A 15,818-nucleotide genomic window follows, 5' to 3' on the forward strand; every position below is an offset into this window, starting at 1 on the left:
AATTGATGGATAACTACTTGAAATCAAATGGCAAGGATAATAGTTTGTTCAACTATTGTTCAAGTTGTTTTAAAAAGTGGCTTGGCAAAAAAAACCAAAAAAAAAAACCAAAAAAAAAAAACGCAATATATCTGTGCATTATTATTTCTGTGATACTATCGATGATATTTTGAAATTCTGGTCGAGATTTTAGCACGATTCATCAAAGTTGATGTTGAAAAGTTGCTTCCGCGGGCCACATAAAATGAAGTGGCAGGCCAGACCTGGCCCCCGAGACTTGAGTTTGACACCTGTGTCCAATGTCATCCGCCAAATGGTTCTTTGACATTGACCAATAAGAAGACAACGCCTTCCTACTTATAATGAGAGATTGGACATGGCACACACAATCACAACGTGCTAAAAAGTGACTTGGACAAAAGGGGAATATTGGAAAGTATATGTGTCAAGGTAATAGCTAATTAGCAAACGTGGTGTATTAAACATCTTTGTTAACTCATGTTGTTTTTGCAGAACAGAACAGTCATTACCACCTTCACTTGATCATCGAGCAACGGGTCCATACTCTCTTTTTTTTCCTGCCTTTTATGAACACAGAAACGACGCACATGCACATAATGCCTCAGCCGACATGACTTTGACAGCTGCTTGTCCCGCCTCCCCAACGGACCTGCGACAGACTGAATCTTGACAGAAGCACACAACTACGCAATGTCTGGTCTTGTAATGTGATATCTCTCCCGGTCCATGACAGATATTTATCTGGTAGTCTGACAGCGCAACCATCCTGAACCACAAAAAAGTCATGTGGTTTGACAAGGCCATAAGACTATGCACAGCACTGTATATCGCTATTTTATGTACAGCAGGGAGACCGGGCCTTGTTATCCCAAGGATAAGTTGTCACACAGCATTTATCTTCGCCACCAGAGGGCACATCTACAAAATGGAATGCTAGTTTTCAGCGGTTCGGGGTCTTGTGAGAAGACTGACTAAGAAGAGAATAGCAGTTTGTAAGCTGAGATGAGCGACAATTAACCATTTTATGCAACCCAAAGAAATAATATTTACTTTATATGTTTTGAAATAAGCATCCACCAGCTAAAAATCATACCAGTGATACATTTGTACTTGTTCGAGATGTTATAGATGCCGAGTCTGACTAGTAAGGAAATGTGTTTGTCAGGTTTTGCTTGAGTATTTACAAATCGATGTTCCAGTTATTGTTCAAACTCTTTCCACCTTATTTTTAAGACAGGCATTTGAGGCTGAAAGCCATTGGCCTTTACATGCCAGCAGTTCCTAAAGACTTTAATCCAGTGCACGTTGCATATTATTTTATGTTGGCACTTGCTAAATCATAGCAATGCACAGTTTGTGTTGTCAATGAGTTGCTTTGTCGGTTTATAGTTGTTTTGGGCCAACCTTTGGACAGCTCTGCTTCTTCCTCTCCTCAAACAAATGGGTCAGTAGCTCAAAATCGCCACTCAGGTGAGAGGGTGGCATCACATGATCCCTCGCTCTCTCCCCTAATAAACAAAACCCCTTGTGGCTTTTAATTTCAAAGCAAAGTGGTGTTAATTCACTTGAGACATACTGTCATACAATATTGCATTTGCCGCTTTAGTCATTTTAAGTTGTCAAATTACCCCACCTTGTGGCAGAATAAAGATTTTTAGATGTTTTCTGTTTTATGGATTCAAGGAAAAAAAATGTACAAATAAATACAAAGTAACAAATATTTATCATAAAAATGACAAAAATAATTCATATTTGTTTTATTTGTTATTAATTGTACATTACTGTACTTTACTGTGTATTTAAAAATGTATTTGTACATCTTATTCAGTATTGTGTTACTTTAGGGTCTTGGAATAACTTGATAACTTTGGAATAACTATGATGTCCACGAAAAAAATGACAAAGTGTATATGTCATACATTACAAGTACAAATAAATACAAATAAGTTTGTGTAGGTTTGACTTTGTTTAAAAAAAAAAAAAAAAGAAAGAAAGATGGAGGCCTAATAAGTGGTTTGATGCAACTAGGAATGTGGCCGAAGTCTTACTTCAGATGCAAAGAAAATAGAAAGATAAAGAAAAAGTGATACATTTATGAAAATGTGAAAAATGATCCTTTAAACAGTATGACATCATCCCGTTAAGAGACATCCATCAATCCATCCATCCATTTTCAAATGAGCTTATCCTCACGAGGGTGGCGGGCATGCTGGAGCCTATCCCAGCTGTCTTCGGGCAGCAGGTGGGGGACACCCTGAACCGGTTGCCAGCCAATCGCAGGGCACACATAGACGAACAACCACTCACATATTCACACCTCTGTTAAAGGACATTAAAATAAAATGGATTACATTCTCATTACTATGGAAATTGTATTAATATGACCATACGGACTAGTAAAGCTAGAAGTCATGACATGGTACCTTCATGTATTTCCTCTCTTAGTATTTCTACTCATATCTGCTTGTTGACACATCCTTTCATCATACGGATGATTGCAACAAACTCACCCCCAACAAGTCCAAACTCCACCCACAACCACAAGCCCCATGTGACCCATCGGCAGGGGTGACGCCTCGGGTGCTCTCGCCTGTTTTCGAGGGCCCGTGTACCGGAGGCTGACGCTTCAGCGGATTTAACGGTAAAACTGGGAAGGACCATGGAGAACCATCAGAAACTGGCAGAAAAGCTCACCATCCTTAATGGGAGGGGCAACGGGGTGCTGATACGCATGAATTACATCAAGAAGGTGAGCGCAGAACTAAAAAGAGTTTGAGCCAAAGAAAAGAAATACGGAACTTGAGTCACATTCACGCTCTATTCAGATATGCATTAATTAATTTATGAGCTAATTACACAATGCACAATATGTATTAACATTTTGCATAACATATTAAACAAGAAAAAAATATTTGGTACATGAGGTCAAACGTAAATAATTGTGTGCGTTGAACACTCGAGGGGATCGCCAAAAAATAGTTTTGTGACTTTAGAAGCTTCTGAAATCTGACTACACTACTGAGGTAAACAAAAGTATCTGTCGCCTGTTCCCGTTAGCGTACTTGCCGTCTTCCCCCACTGCACTAAACAAAAGAGGAAGTGCAACCAGGAAGTGGGCCTAGAGCTGTCAGTCATCACCATGTTCAGTTAGTCTGAAACTGTCAAACAAGAATAGCCAATAAATGAGATCCATCCATCCATTTTCGAGAGGAATCACAGGTCTACCCCAGCTGACTTTAGGCAAGAAATGTGGGAAACACCCCCTGGACTGGTCACCAGTTGATTGCACTGTACAACCAATCACACTCACATTCACTTCCTGTACACGGACAACTTTTTTAAGACTTTTGGTGAGAGACAGGTGGGGTGCACCCTTGAATGGTCCCCAGTCAATTGCAGAGCACACACAGGACAAGCAAACACACACACAACTATTGACGATGAAGTCGTCAATGAAATGAATATGCAGCCTTTCGGATTGTGGGAGGAAGCTAGGGTATCCCAAAAAATAAAAATACGCAAGCATAGGGAGAACGTGTAAATTCCACACAGGCAGAGCTGGAGTTGAGATAAGATACAGTAGAACTGTGAGGAAGAAGCGCTAACCAGTAATGAGTTATAGTATGCATGCAAATTTGACATGTATTTTGAGGAAATGATTCATACTTGTCATAGCTTCCACTTTTATCTTTTTAAAAATATTTATTTTTAGATTTCATTTCCCATCTTTCTGAATGCCGCCACTTGATCTGTAGCCATTTAGGCAAGGCGAAGAAAACATTCTGGAAAACAAATTGCCTTTTGCCTTTCTTTTATATTTGAAGCTTCTAATAAGACTAAAAAAGTCTAACAAAACAGAAGATTATTAAAGTCAAATGCATTATTTTTTATGTTCGTCTGTGGTGCAGATCTGTGCAGATGCCAAGCTGCGGCCATCCATCCTGACAGACAAGACCATGGAGCCTGCCATCAAATATATCACCAAGAAATTCCCTAACATTGACTTTCGCGGAACCGTTGTAAGTATTCCGCAGTGCGGTTGTCTTTTCTGAATATGACACTGTATTACTCTGCTCCTAAGTAATGACAATCGTTTCATCATAGCAAAGTCTGACCAGCATCCAGCGACAAAAGTCTGAAGTGATGGAAGCCACAACAAGCTACTATGACTCCTTTCTGGACGTCATAGAGTTCCGGGTAATTGCAAATTAAATTCACACAATTACACAAATGTATTTAAAATGCCATAGACCAATGTTATTTTTTTATTTTATTTTTATTACCTTCTCTCAGTTAACTTCCATATAGTCTTTATGGGAGATTACATTTGCATATAGAGTGGTTTAGATGACATAGAAAATAGTTGATTTTCAAATTCGGGTTTAGTTAGGTGCACTTTGTCACACTCTTTGCAAGCATTTGCATGATGGAGGTCGAGGCATCGTCTGCATTTATGATTAGAATTCACTCCTGGTGATGAATTCGTGCAATTTCTTTTTGGGGTGATGAAATCATCTGCGTGGCTGGTGTTGTGCGTAGGATGCCGGTGACAACTGATGTGTGTGTTATTGCTTCGCTGGCATCCGCGCTTGCTTTTAATTAAATTCTTCTCCAATATTTGTCTCATTCAAGGACCACGTCTATGAGTTACTAAACACCATCGATGCCAGTCAGTGCTTCTTCAATATTGTAAGTACAACTTTTGGCCACAACTGTTTTCTGAGCGGATGAGGGAAGAGTTACACAGTGACACATTACACTTGAAATGTCAATATGATTAACGTCATTAACAATGTCATAAAATTATCGTTTTGACTAATGATTGATTACATTGACATTTGAATTGTGAAAGGCAATTCTACCCTTGTAATTTACCCTTGCTGACGCATTTTCATGGCATCCATCGAATTTCTAATCCGCTTATCCTCACGAGGGTCGCGGGTGTGCTGGAGGCCATCCTAGCTATCTTCGGGCAGTAGGCGGGGGACACCCTGAACTGGTTGCCAGCCAATCACAGGATACACATAGACGAACAACCATTCGGGTTCACAATCACACCTAAGAACAATTGCGAGTGTTCCATTGACCTGCCATGCACATATTTGGAATGTGGGAGGAAACCGGAGTACCCGGAGAAAACCCACGCAGGCACGGGGAGAAATATGCAAACTCCACACAGGAAGGCCCGAGCTGGAATCTAACGCTGCGCCTCTCCACTCTAAGGCCGACGTGCTAACCAGTCAACAAACGTGCCGCCCCATTTTCATGGCAGTGTTTAAAATGAGCACACAAACTTTAGAACAAACAATATGGTTACAACCAGCTATTACAACACGCACTGCAAAAATAATGAAAACTGTCTGATTGATCCAAGAAGCCTAAACATTGTTTTGGAGGTACCATAAATCAAGTAGTAGCTCAAATAATTCCAGCAGACAAAATTGAGTCGGTTGGAACTTCACATGCTTTTTTTTTTTCTTGATTTTATTGAAATCTCTCAAGTGTTGTGGTCATAGATGTAATGTTGGCTCACCTGAGGCGCTGCAATGTAGCGCCCCACCTTGGTCCTATTGCTTTGAAGAGGAACTACTGCGCATGTTAAACTTAGAACGGAAGTCATTGGGAAAATATTTGTGTGGCCCAGACTGAAAATGTGTCACTATGTAGACATTACACATGAGCAAGACAACTTTACTCATCATTAAAGGTATCCAATTTATCCTGCTCATCTAAACAATGTATTGCATCTACATATACATATAATTTTGTTTAAATTCCAGGCTGCTTGGCTGTACGGTAATTAGCGGTAATACTCTGAATATTTACAGACATCTGATAATCTGCCCTCTGACCTTTGATTGGCAGGGAGAGAAAATACTGTAATTTGGCCCGTTTTTCAGAATGTGTTCCCCGCTTTAGATTGACAGATATGTTGAAATTTCGGATTTTAGGCCATCAACTTTGACTTCACCAAGAGCTACTTGGACCTGATCATCACGTACACCTCGGTTATCGTCACACTTGCGCGCATCGACGAGAAGAAGGCCCTTGTGGGGATGTTTAACTGCGCTCACGAAATGACCAAAGGAAGCAGGTGAGACAATTTGATATTTACAACGAGACATGATCATAAAGCGTCGCCCACTTCGTCTTCTTCTCACACACCTCATTGAATCCCGCAGTGATCCCTCATACCCGCGGCTCAGCCAAATGTTTGTGGAGTACGAGCATCCCTGGAAGAAGCTCACTGAAGAGTTTGGCCCTCATACTAAGGTTTCACTCACTGTCTTTGTGTGCTCAGGCCAAAGTTCTGTATAATATAATAGTATTGATTTAGCACCGATTCGTGACATTGTGTTGAGGTGAGTTAAGGGGCTTCATCCTTTGGCATCTGTGGTCAGTTATAAACCTTTTCAGGGGAAGGTGTCAATCACGCACAGATTTTCACTATTCGCAGCAGGGCTCAGTTATCACAGTTTGTTGGGGCGGGTAGTTTCATAATTGTCTTGTCTGTGACTCTAGTCGGTGACGGCTGCTCTGCTGTCTCTGAGGATGATCTACCCGCGGAGGAATCTGCCAGTGGAGCAGTGGCGGAGTGCCCAGCTACTCAGCCTGCTCAATGCTTCGGCCACCATGTTGGACCCGGCCTGCTGTGACACTGTAAGTCTGTCACCTATTGATTTCTATTTATTTGCTCCCAGAAGGATGGATGTTTGGAAAGGTTGGTAGGTACAGCAGGTAGGCAGGTAGGTAGACACTGTGGACAGGTAGCTGAGTAAGTACAGTGAATAGGGAGGTAAGCAGGTATCGGTAGTTGGTTTAGCTAGGTTACTAGGAAAGTACTGCAAGAAGGTAAATAAGTACTGTAGGTCGGTAATGTAGGCAGGTAGATACCGTACATAAGTAGGTAGGAAGGCAGGATTGGTGGTTCCTGTAAGTAAGTATCGGTCATAAATACAAAGAATGATCATAGTACCGTATTTTTCGGATTATACGTCGCTACGGATTATAAATCGCACCAGCCAAAAAAATGCATAATTAAGAAGGAAAAAACATATATAAGTCGCACTGGAGTATAGGTCGCATTTTTGGGGGAAATTTATTTGATGAAATCCAACACCAAAAACATACATGTCATCTTGAAAGGCAATTTAAAATAAAAATAAAACAAGAGAACAACAGGCTGAATAAGTGTACGATATGGCTACACACCTTTGACAGTTCTCTTCGCCACTCATGTAAATCATGCCTAAATTGTCCACCCCATCTCCATTTATCGCTCTGGGCATGTCTCGTCCTTTACACATCATTATATCTTGTTTGTCTGTTACCGTTATTTTGAGGTGATGTTTCATTTCCTGAAGGTCGGGAGCTCTCTCGTATAAGAACGACTTGCTGGCATGGACCTTGACGAAGCTCTTTATCTTTAGATTGAATACAACAACATGACACTTCTGAAAATATCTGGTGACAAGAATGTGTGCAAAAGTTGCTACCCCAGAAAGAGCTACCCTAGATTGAACTGAATCTCAAAATGGCACAACACAGCTGGAGAATCGGGTTTTACCTTCCTTTTGTATGCAGGTTGTATTGCACGGAAGCCCATTGTAATCGATCAAGGTTTGAAGTTAATAAGCCCGATGCTCTCCCATCCTATAGATGGCATGTGAATATCTATCTTTGGATGTCATAGAGCGCTGGATCGTCAGTAAGTTCTCATCCCACTGAAGACTAACTCCAGTTATTGTCATTTTCTCTGTAAATAAATTAAAAAAAATAAAAAAACATCATTTGGAGGGAGATCGTTTTAAACACATCATTTTTTTTTGTTCCCCAGTCGGGTTCCTCTTGTGCCACAGCAGCCTGAATAGCAATCCATCCTCCCAGGAGCTGTGGAAAATGGCTCTGCGGAGCGGCCTATACGTCACCATCATCAGAGACGAGCTGCTCAACATACACAAAGTCTCGGAGGACCTTTTTGACAGCATCAAAGGGTACGGAAGCGCCCCTTCAGCAGATATAAATGCTATGTTCTTCCTCTACACTCGCTGTGGCCCCCCCATGAAAGTCTGTAGATATACTTACTGAAGGACCAGGTGGCCAAGGCATGCACACCAGAAGGAGCAGAACAATGCTCAATGAATTCAAGCAAAAAATGAGGCCAAAAGTGTTTCATTGTCAAAATTCTATTGAAATTTGTTCATTGCTATATCTTCTTATAAAGTAGACTATTTATTATAGGGTGATATTTTTCTTGTTAAACACACAACAAACGTTTGCCGGAATGGATTCATGATATTTCCATTCATTTGAGTAGGGAAACGTGATTTAAGTGTTGTGAGTTCTGCATGAGGTGACGGAGAAATGAAACTCATCTCTCTATGCACGACTGTATAGTGAATCTCGCGGAGATCAATGATATGATTGTTTCAAGTAATTACGTCTTGATCAGATATGGCAAGCGAGTCGCAGACATTAAGGAGTGCCGCGATCACGCCTTAGCCAACAGGTAGGACACGTCATTTTGTGCCAGTCGTGCCCAACAATATGGCTCGTTACTTTAGAACTGTGTTCTTAACAGCGGGGCTCTGCATCGTGAGAGAAGACACTTTCTCCGAGGAGCCTTGAAGGAGTTGGTAACAGTTCTGGAGGATGAACCAGGACTGCTGGGGCCAAAGGTAAGACACATTTGACTAAGGGTCAAGTTTCTGTTTGGCCTTTTTGTCCAATGATCACAAAATATTTGTATTCACCCCATGATTTACTGTATTTTCTAGTTCATCCTTTAAAGTGTCTGATGAGGTTAAAAGTCAGATTTTTTTTCAAGTTCAAGGACAGAGAGAGGGATGGGAAGAAGGGAGGGATGGATGACATTATGCTGGGACTCATTCATGCTTTTGCCAAACTGTTTCCACAAAAGTTGGAAGCGCTGAATTGTCCAAAGCGTTCAGACAAAGATTTAAAAAAAAAAGACAGCATTTCCTCTTATTTTACTGTCTTCTGTGTTGACTGAATTTCCCCCAAGGCTCTGTTTGTCTTCATGGCCCTCTCCTTCTCCCGTGATGAGGTCCAGTGGCTCGTACGACACTCTGAGAACATGCCCAAAATAAAAACACCCGAGGACTATATTGACAAGTAAGTAGTTCCAAACCTCACCCGACATTGCTCGCAAACACTTGTTTTCAGTGGACTGGATTTGGAGCGATGTTTAAAATGAAAGGCCATGTGGTGCGTTTCAAGTCAGATGGCAGAGCTGCTCTTCCACATGGAGAAACTGAAAGGACTTATAAGAAAGCACCACTACGTAGTGCAGCGTTACCACATCCAGTACCTGGCTCAGTTTGATGCCTTGGTTCTCAATGACACAATACAGGTACTTGAACGTACACAGCGTAGCATTTCTACTTACAGTGCTTCGTCTGTAACCGTCCTTATCGTCACTATTGTCCACAGAACATGCACGTGTGTCCAGAAGAGGAATCGGTTCTGCTGAGTTCTTTCGTTTCGACCCTTTCTGTGCTCTCAGTGAAACAAGGTCATTAACGTCAGTGATAGTCTTCGCTTGAATGGCAACCGAATAATTATTAATTTCAAAAGTATTGCCCTTGGCCTTCCTTGATGCCATATAGTCTTTATGAGACGATGACATCTGCTCCCCTACTGTGTGATTAATGCTGACAATGCTGAGGTCAGTCAAGTGTATCTGGTGGACTCCACAAGGGGGCGCAAATTCACCATACAAATACCAGCGAATCATGACACAATAGGATAGAATTTTGCTTCGCAATTTTTAATATGATGATTATTATTTTGGGGCTTGTTGCCTGATTAGTCAGTCATTCCCGACCACTGTGATCAGGTCTGCCGCAGGAAATTATTCAAGTGCGTGTATTTAATATTAATATTAGACCTCTTGTTCATGTGTATGCCAGCAATGAGTAAGGACAATTAAATGCTCTTCAACTGATAGGTTAACAATATTAACGTGTGCATCTACCTGTTGCCACTATACCACAGATTAGTAGAATTGTGCTCAACTAAACAGACCCAAACAAAATTAGTTTAATTCTATCTACTTTCCATGACATTTTTGTTATGAGATTTTTCTAATGTGAAATATGTGCCTTGGCCTTATAAACTTACCAATGCAAGTCTTCAATTGGCAGAGGTTGGTAGGCTGCAGGCTGCACGGTGGATGACTGGTTAGCATGTCCGCCTCACAGTGCAGAGGTGCAGAGTTCGATTCCGGCTCCGGTCTTCCTCCGTGGTGTTTGCATCCCACATTCATGGAACACTTTAAATTGTCCCTAGAGTGTGACTGTGGGTGCGAATGATTGTTCGTCTATATGTGCCCTGCGATTGCCTGGCAACCATTCAGGGTGTCACCTGCCTACTGCCCAATGAGGGCCGGGATATTCCCCAGCACGCCCACGACCCTCAAGAGGATAAGCGAATTCGAAAATGGATGGATGGATGGATGATCGGCTACACTTTGGATCCCTCTGATGCTTTTCATTCGTGTGTTTGCAGTGGAGAGCAAAGAGGAGTTCGATTTCAGGGCTGTGAGATTGGACTGGCTGAGATTGCAGGTATGCACAGACGTACTGTACATACCGACTAACATAAAGTTCGGGGTATTCTGCTTTTGGTTGAAATTTCATGACGAAACCCGAAATGCACTTTAACCTTACAGGTGAACTTAATTTGACTTCGCTAAACATGTCCAATTGTTTCATGCTTCAAGACTCTTGTTTCATGCATTACTTGCTGTTTTCTAACGCAGTGGTTCCCAACCTTTCTAATGTAGAATGTGTACCCCCAAACCATTTCGTCAAACCCGTAGTTCACTCATACGGGATGATTGTTTATTTTTGTTGGGGGATCCCCGTGAGCTGCCACTGTAAGTGGTTGATGATTTTCCATAAATCAAACCTAAAGGATTATTATATTATCCATTTCATGCGCCCTGTAACCTGATAACATGATAAGATGTCCACCGTAGTAGCCGCTGTCCCCGAAAGGGTTGATATCATTTTATCTCGTCTCCTTAATATTGACATTTAATTTTCAGGCTCAGATGAACTTAAATTAAACATAAAAATAAATATGATATTGCCTTGAAAATACATTTGTTACACAAATAAAAAAACAGTTGGGAAACACTCCTCTGACCAACTGCTGAACTGCAAAATTCACAGCAGGAATTTGATCCATTATTGGATGAATCCTATTCCCGTTTCAGTTATAATTGGTATAAACCAGGGGTCCCCAACCGCCGGTCCGCGGACCGGTACCGGTCCGCGGACCGGCGGTTGGGGACCCCTGGTATAAACAGTCCTTTTCATCAGACAGCTCCCATTTTGACAATTGTCAGACCAAGACGACACCTGACACAAAGATCAACTTTGCACAAGTGATGAAAAAGGTTTGAAAAGTTGCAAGAGATACAGAGAGACTGGAAGAGTCACAGTGGAGTGAAATGGACAGCCTTTGAAATGTATTAATCGATTCACGGATCAAATGTGAATTTCACCGTTCGACTTGTTGTTAGAGAACAGCATTTTATGGTCACTCGAAATCAAAATATCCTCAACTTTTTGTGAGTACCTTATAACTTACAGTATGATGGCATCACAGCAGCACGAGCAGACGTCTTTTTTCATGTCGTAGGCTTACACCAGTGTGAACAAGGCCCCTCTGCCAATCAAGGACTACCCGGACTTGGCCAAGGTGATGAACATGATCCAGTTTCACACCAAGATGGTGGACGCTACAGAAGAACTCCTGCGGGAAACGTCGGACGTGTCAATTCTCTGGTCAGCTTTCGTGTTTCTTAATCAGTTGTTTGCTTTTCTACTCTTAACTGTGAGCGTTGATCCATTGAATAGTTTCTACCCGCGACTGTTTGAGAAGATGTTTTGCCAAAACATCGATGAGACGACTATGAAGAGATACCTCATGGCCTTCCCTTCTGTCTGCTCCAGTTTTCACTGGTGTGGACACCCTCTGTGCCCTGAAGAGGTCAGTGTTCACTTCATCAACTGCACCAGTTAAGCTACAGATGAACTCTTGACTTCCTCAAATTTGTTGAGGTGGAACTTAGTGTAAAAAATTAGTCGATTCCACAATATTCACACGATACCGTGTTTTGTTTTTATTTGCCCAGGAGGAGGCCATAGAGAAACGGAGTCTACGCTTGTGTGTGACCTTCCTAGAGCAGATTGCCAAGCAAGCCAGCACGATCATGTTGGAGATTTGCGCTGAGCAATGCAACCTCAATGACCAGGTTGAAGTTCCGTACAGATAGAGTCGTGTATGATATACTCCGGATAATAAATACAACCCCCCACCCCCTTCGCCCTCCAGTTGCTGCCCAAACAGTTTTCTGAAGCCATCAGCGCCGCTCGCCACAGGAAGCAAAAGAAAGCCGTGCCCAAGAAAGGAGAAGTCCAGAAGGAAAAACCGGGAGCCGAAAGTCTGCGAAAGGACCGCACCATAACAACCAAGTCAGATTTTCTCTTAACTGGCTCCACTTTACCACACAAAGTACTTTTAATGTCTACCTATTATGACATTTTCTTCCCAAACAATTCCCATCTTTCATGATTGTGACAGGGGCATGACTTGAACGTTGCGATGAACCGAGCGGCTATTGATTGACATCCGAGTATTTGTCCTAAACACTTGCATCTTCTCATTCCGTCTATTTATTTGTCCTAAACACTTGCATCTTCTCATTCCGTCTCCCCTAGCATGGACAAGATGCATCTGATGCTGACCGAGATCTGCTCCTCCTACAGCCTGTGCAGCAACATCCTGGTCTACGAGCACACCATCGTTCCCACCGAGTTCCTCTCGTCTCATCTGGAAGCACGCCTCTCCGAGTAGGGCGAGTTGGGAAGTGGGGTGGAGAAGGTTTTGCTGAAGTGCCCCTTATTGAATTTGAATGGGATTTGATGTGTCCTGCATTTTTAAACTATCTCCATGCAGCCACTTGGAGACAATCAGTCAAGTCACAAGTCACTGCTTTGTTTTGCGTCATTCCCGTGCTAAATGTTATTTAGATTAGGGTCTGGTACCGGGGCAACCTAATGTTTTTCATGTGCGCACGCTCTGCTTAATCTCCCTCCTTTGAGTTGATGAATATCTCCCCCGTCACCCTAAAATTAGCACCTTTCCGTAGGTCAAAGAGTCAAACAAAAATCACATCATGCTAATGCCTCCGTGGGCCATTTGAGACTTGTTACACTGCAATGCGTGCGTCCTCACAGGGTGCTCAATGACCCGGGTTGAACGCGTTTGTCCAGGATCATCGTGAGAATGGCCCATTACAACCAGAGCACCCAGGAGATCGCTCGGCCCTCTGAACTTGTGGCTGGTGTGAGGTCGTACGCCGCCAGCCTGCAGACCCTCCCCAACTACGTCAACGTGGATGTGGTGCGGCTGCTGAAGAGCGTCCTGCTGCAGCAGACACAGCCTCTCGACTCCCGAGGGGCGCCTACGATCACCAACCTCTACACCAACTGGTACGTCCAAATGTGACGATTAAAGTGTAGCCGCTCAGTCACATACATCAACTGAAAAGCATCATCTTCTGGAATAAAATGACCACTTTTGTAATTTTGGCAACTGCAACATAGTAATTTTTTTTAAATTTTAATCTTGTCATGCTTTAGATTTATTCTTAGAATATAGATGACTTTAATGTCAGACAGTTTCCCCTTAGTTCACGTTCTCTCTCAGAAGTGGTTTTTGTCTGGCGTTTTGTAAAGAACTGATTCAAGGGAATTCGTTCCTTGGTGGCTTTTAACTCATTCACTCCCAAAGACGTTTTTAAACGTCTTTTCAGACTTCGTTTAGAATTGGCTGGTACTGAATGAGTTTTAACAATCCTTCGAAAATGTCCAAGGCAAACATCAGCATAGTGAGCGATTGCCCGACTGGTGAACACTTTTGCTGGGTGATTCACATTTACGTAAAACTATCGGAACACCTCATGGCCCGAGTTGCGAATGATGCGGACGCTGCATCGACACATATCTATCTATCTACGCACATAGACACATTCAGTAGAGGTGCTTCTTCGCCAATGGGATGCCAGGATGATGCTCGGGAATAGCCAATGGCAGAGCAGCTCTAAGTATGTTCTCGGAGCTGCGGGTAGCATCCCATACTGTATTTTTACCTTTCATATCTTGAAATTTTTTTCGTAACAAGAGGCAATATTTTCCCGTTGAGGAGTTTTGTAACATGGAAATTTCGTATGAAGAGACGTTCGTAAGTACAGGTAGCACTGTATATATTTATTTTCTCGCAAAATTACAACTTCACTCTGGTAACAGTAGGACTTGGAAAAAAAAAACTTTTTAATATGGATAAGAGTGTACATTTATTCCCTTACATTTCAGCGGTATATTTATTTGATTTCTATTGTCGAACAGCATCAGCAGTCAACACTGACGTGTGTGGAGTTTTGCTCTTTTGATGTTGTACCTCTGAATTTGGTTCCCTCCCAAAAGACTCCAAAATGTAAGTTATTTAATTGTTAACTGATTGTTCATTGTTCTTCATGTTGGCCCGCACACCGCAGGTACCTGGAGAGTCTGCTCCGCCTGGCCAGCAACTCCCTGGTTGTGCACTGTCCGGCCATGCAGTGTTTTGTCAATCAAATATCCGACAACGATCCCGCCTTCCAAGCAGAAGAGTTCTCAGACATATCAGGTTAGCCCCGCAAACAATGTGCAACTCTATCCTTGCGTATGGTGACAAACGCTAAATCCAAAACGCAAATACAAATGAGGAACTGGACCACATTTGTCGTGCCTTTTTTTTAGGTTTTAGGCAACACAACAACTTTATTTGACAATAAAGTTGTACTTGACTTGATACTTGAACACTGTGGCTTAGTTGTAATGGTTACAACAAAAGTGGAAACGGTAGAAAACAAAAGAACTGTCACAATCATATTTTTGCAAAGTCTAAGTCTTTTTCACAATTTAATTGACAAGTGATCACTCTGATTGGCCACTAGTAGAGATAGAGAGAAGTAGACCATAAGATGAGAGTACACAAAAGCAAAGCAAAGGCAGATAAAATGGTATTAATTAGTAAATTAAGCTCAGCAAAATGTTGCTTTTTATATCCTGCTTGTATTAAAAGTGTATTGGGCACACTTCTGGATATGTGTGCATTTTATTTCATAAAACCCTAACTGTGGATGGTATGATAAACGATGACTTCTCAGTTACAGAAGGGGTCACGCACATGCGGAAATACACGTACTCATGGCCACCCCTCAGTTGGAGGTTTTGTAACCCTGGCCACCCTACTGAAAAATTTCTGGCTACGCCTCTCACCATAAAAACACAAATTTCAGCCATGAAGTATATAGAACATGCAGTACATATAAATAAAAGAAAACTGAAATACCCTACCATGAACTGTAACCCCATCAAAACACATTTAAACACATTGAAGACCTTCAACATGCACACAATTATATTAAAGAGAAATTGATGAGGTGAATAGCGATAGATTGGGGATGATCCAACAGTCTGTTTTGAAGACTTAGAGCTGCTCACCCACAAGTAACTACCTCCTAGTTTCTAAATGATATACGCAAAGTATCTACCTCCTAGTTTCTAAATGATATACGCTAGCACCCACTCAACTATTGCAGAACCCCTCCAAGCTGTTTTACAGGAGCGGATGACCTCTCTATTAACCACCATCTCACACACACACGCGCGCACAGACAGACACACACACACACACACACGCACACACACACACACACA

The 15,818-nt window shown here is 42.1% G+C and overlaps 1 protein-coding gene across 1 annotated transcript in view; it reads left to right on the forward strand.

The window, feature by feature from the left end:
* Window positions 1-2,567: 2,567 nt before the first annotated feature.
* The window catches only part of nckap1l (NCK associated protein 1 like), a 20,774-nt gene continuing 7,523 nt past the window's right edge, over window positions 2,568-15,818 (forward strand). The window contains exons 1-22 of the mRNA XM_019861117.1: window positions 2,568-2,770; window positions 3,930-4,040; window positions 4,126-4,218; window positions 4,654-4,710; window positions 5,973-6,115; window positions 6,204-6,294; window positions 6,544-6,681; window positions 7,681-7,729; window positions 7,859-8,015; window positions 8,474-8,530; window positions 8,603-8,699; window positions 9,047-9,156; window positions 9,262-9,394; window positions 9,475-9,556; window positions 10,552-10,610; window positions 11,692-11,837; window positions 11,910-12,042; window positions 12,188-12,307; window positions 12,388-12,527; window positions 12,774-12,905; window positions 13,329-13,547; window positions 14,612-14,742. Coding sequence (XP_019716676.1) covers window positions 2,681-2,770; window positions 3,930-4,040; window positions 4,126-4,218; window positions 4,654-4,710; window positions 5,973-6,115; window positions 6,204-6,294; window positions 6,544-6,681; window positions 7,681-7,729; window positions 7,859-8,015; window positions 8,474-8,530; window positions 8,603-8,699; window positions 9,047-9,156; window positions 9,262-9,394; window positions 9,475-9,556; window positions 10,552-10,610; window positions 11,692-11,837; window positions 11,910-12,042; window positions 12,188-12,307; window positions 12,388-12,527; window positions 12,774-12,905; window positions 13,329-13,547; window positions 14,612-14,742 — 2,488 coding nt within the window. The 5' untranslated portion in view covers window positions 2,568-2,680. The remainder of the gene's footprint in view (window positions 2,771-3,929; window positions 4,041-4,125; window positions 4,219-4,653; window positions 4,711-5,972; window positions 6,116-6,203; window positions 6,295-6,543; window positions 6,682-7,680; window positions 7,730-7,858; window positions 8,016-8,473; window positions 8,531-8,602; window positions 8,700-9,046; window positions 9,157-9,261; window positions 9,395-9,474; window positions 9,557-10,551; window positions 10,611-11,691; window positions 11,838-11,909; window positions 12,043-12,187; window positions 12,308-12,387; window positions 12,528-12,773; window positions 12,906-13,328; window positions 13,548-14,611; window positions 14,743-15,818) is intronic.

The sequence above is a fragment of the Hippocampus comes genome, unplaced genomic scaffold (genome assembly GCF_001891065.2).
Source record: "Hippocampus comes isolate QL1 unplaced genomic scaffold, H_comes_QL1_v1.1 scaffold40, whole genome shotgun sequence".
Classification (NCBI taxonomy): domain Eukaryota; kingdom Metazoa; phylum Chordata; class Actinopteri; order Syngnathiformes; family Syngnathidae; genus Hippocampus; species Hippocampus comes.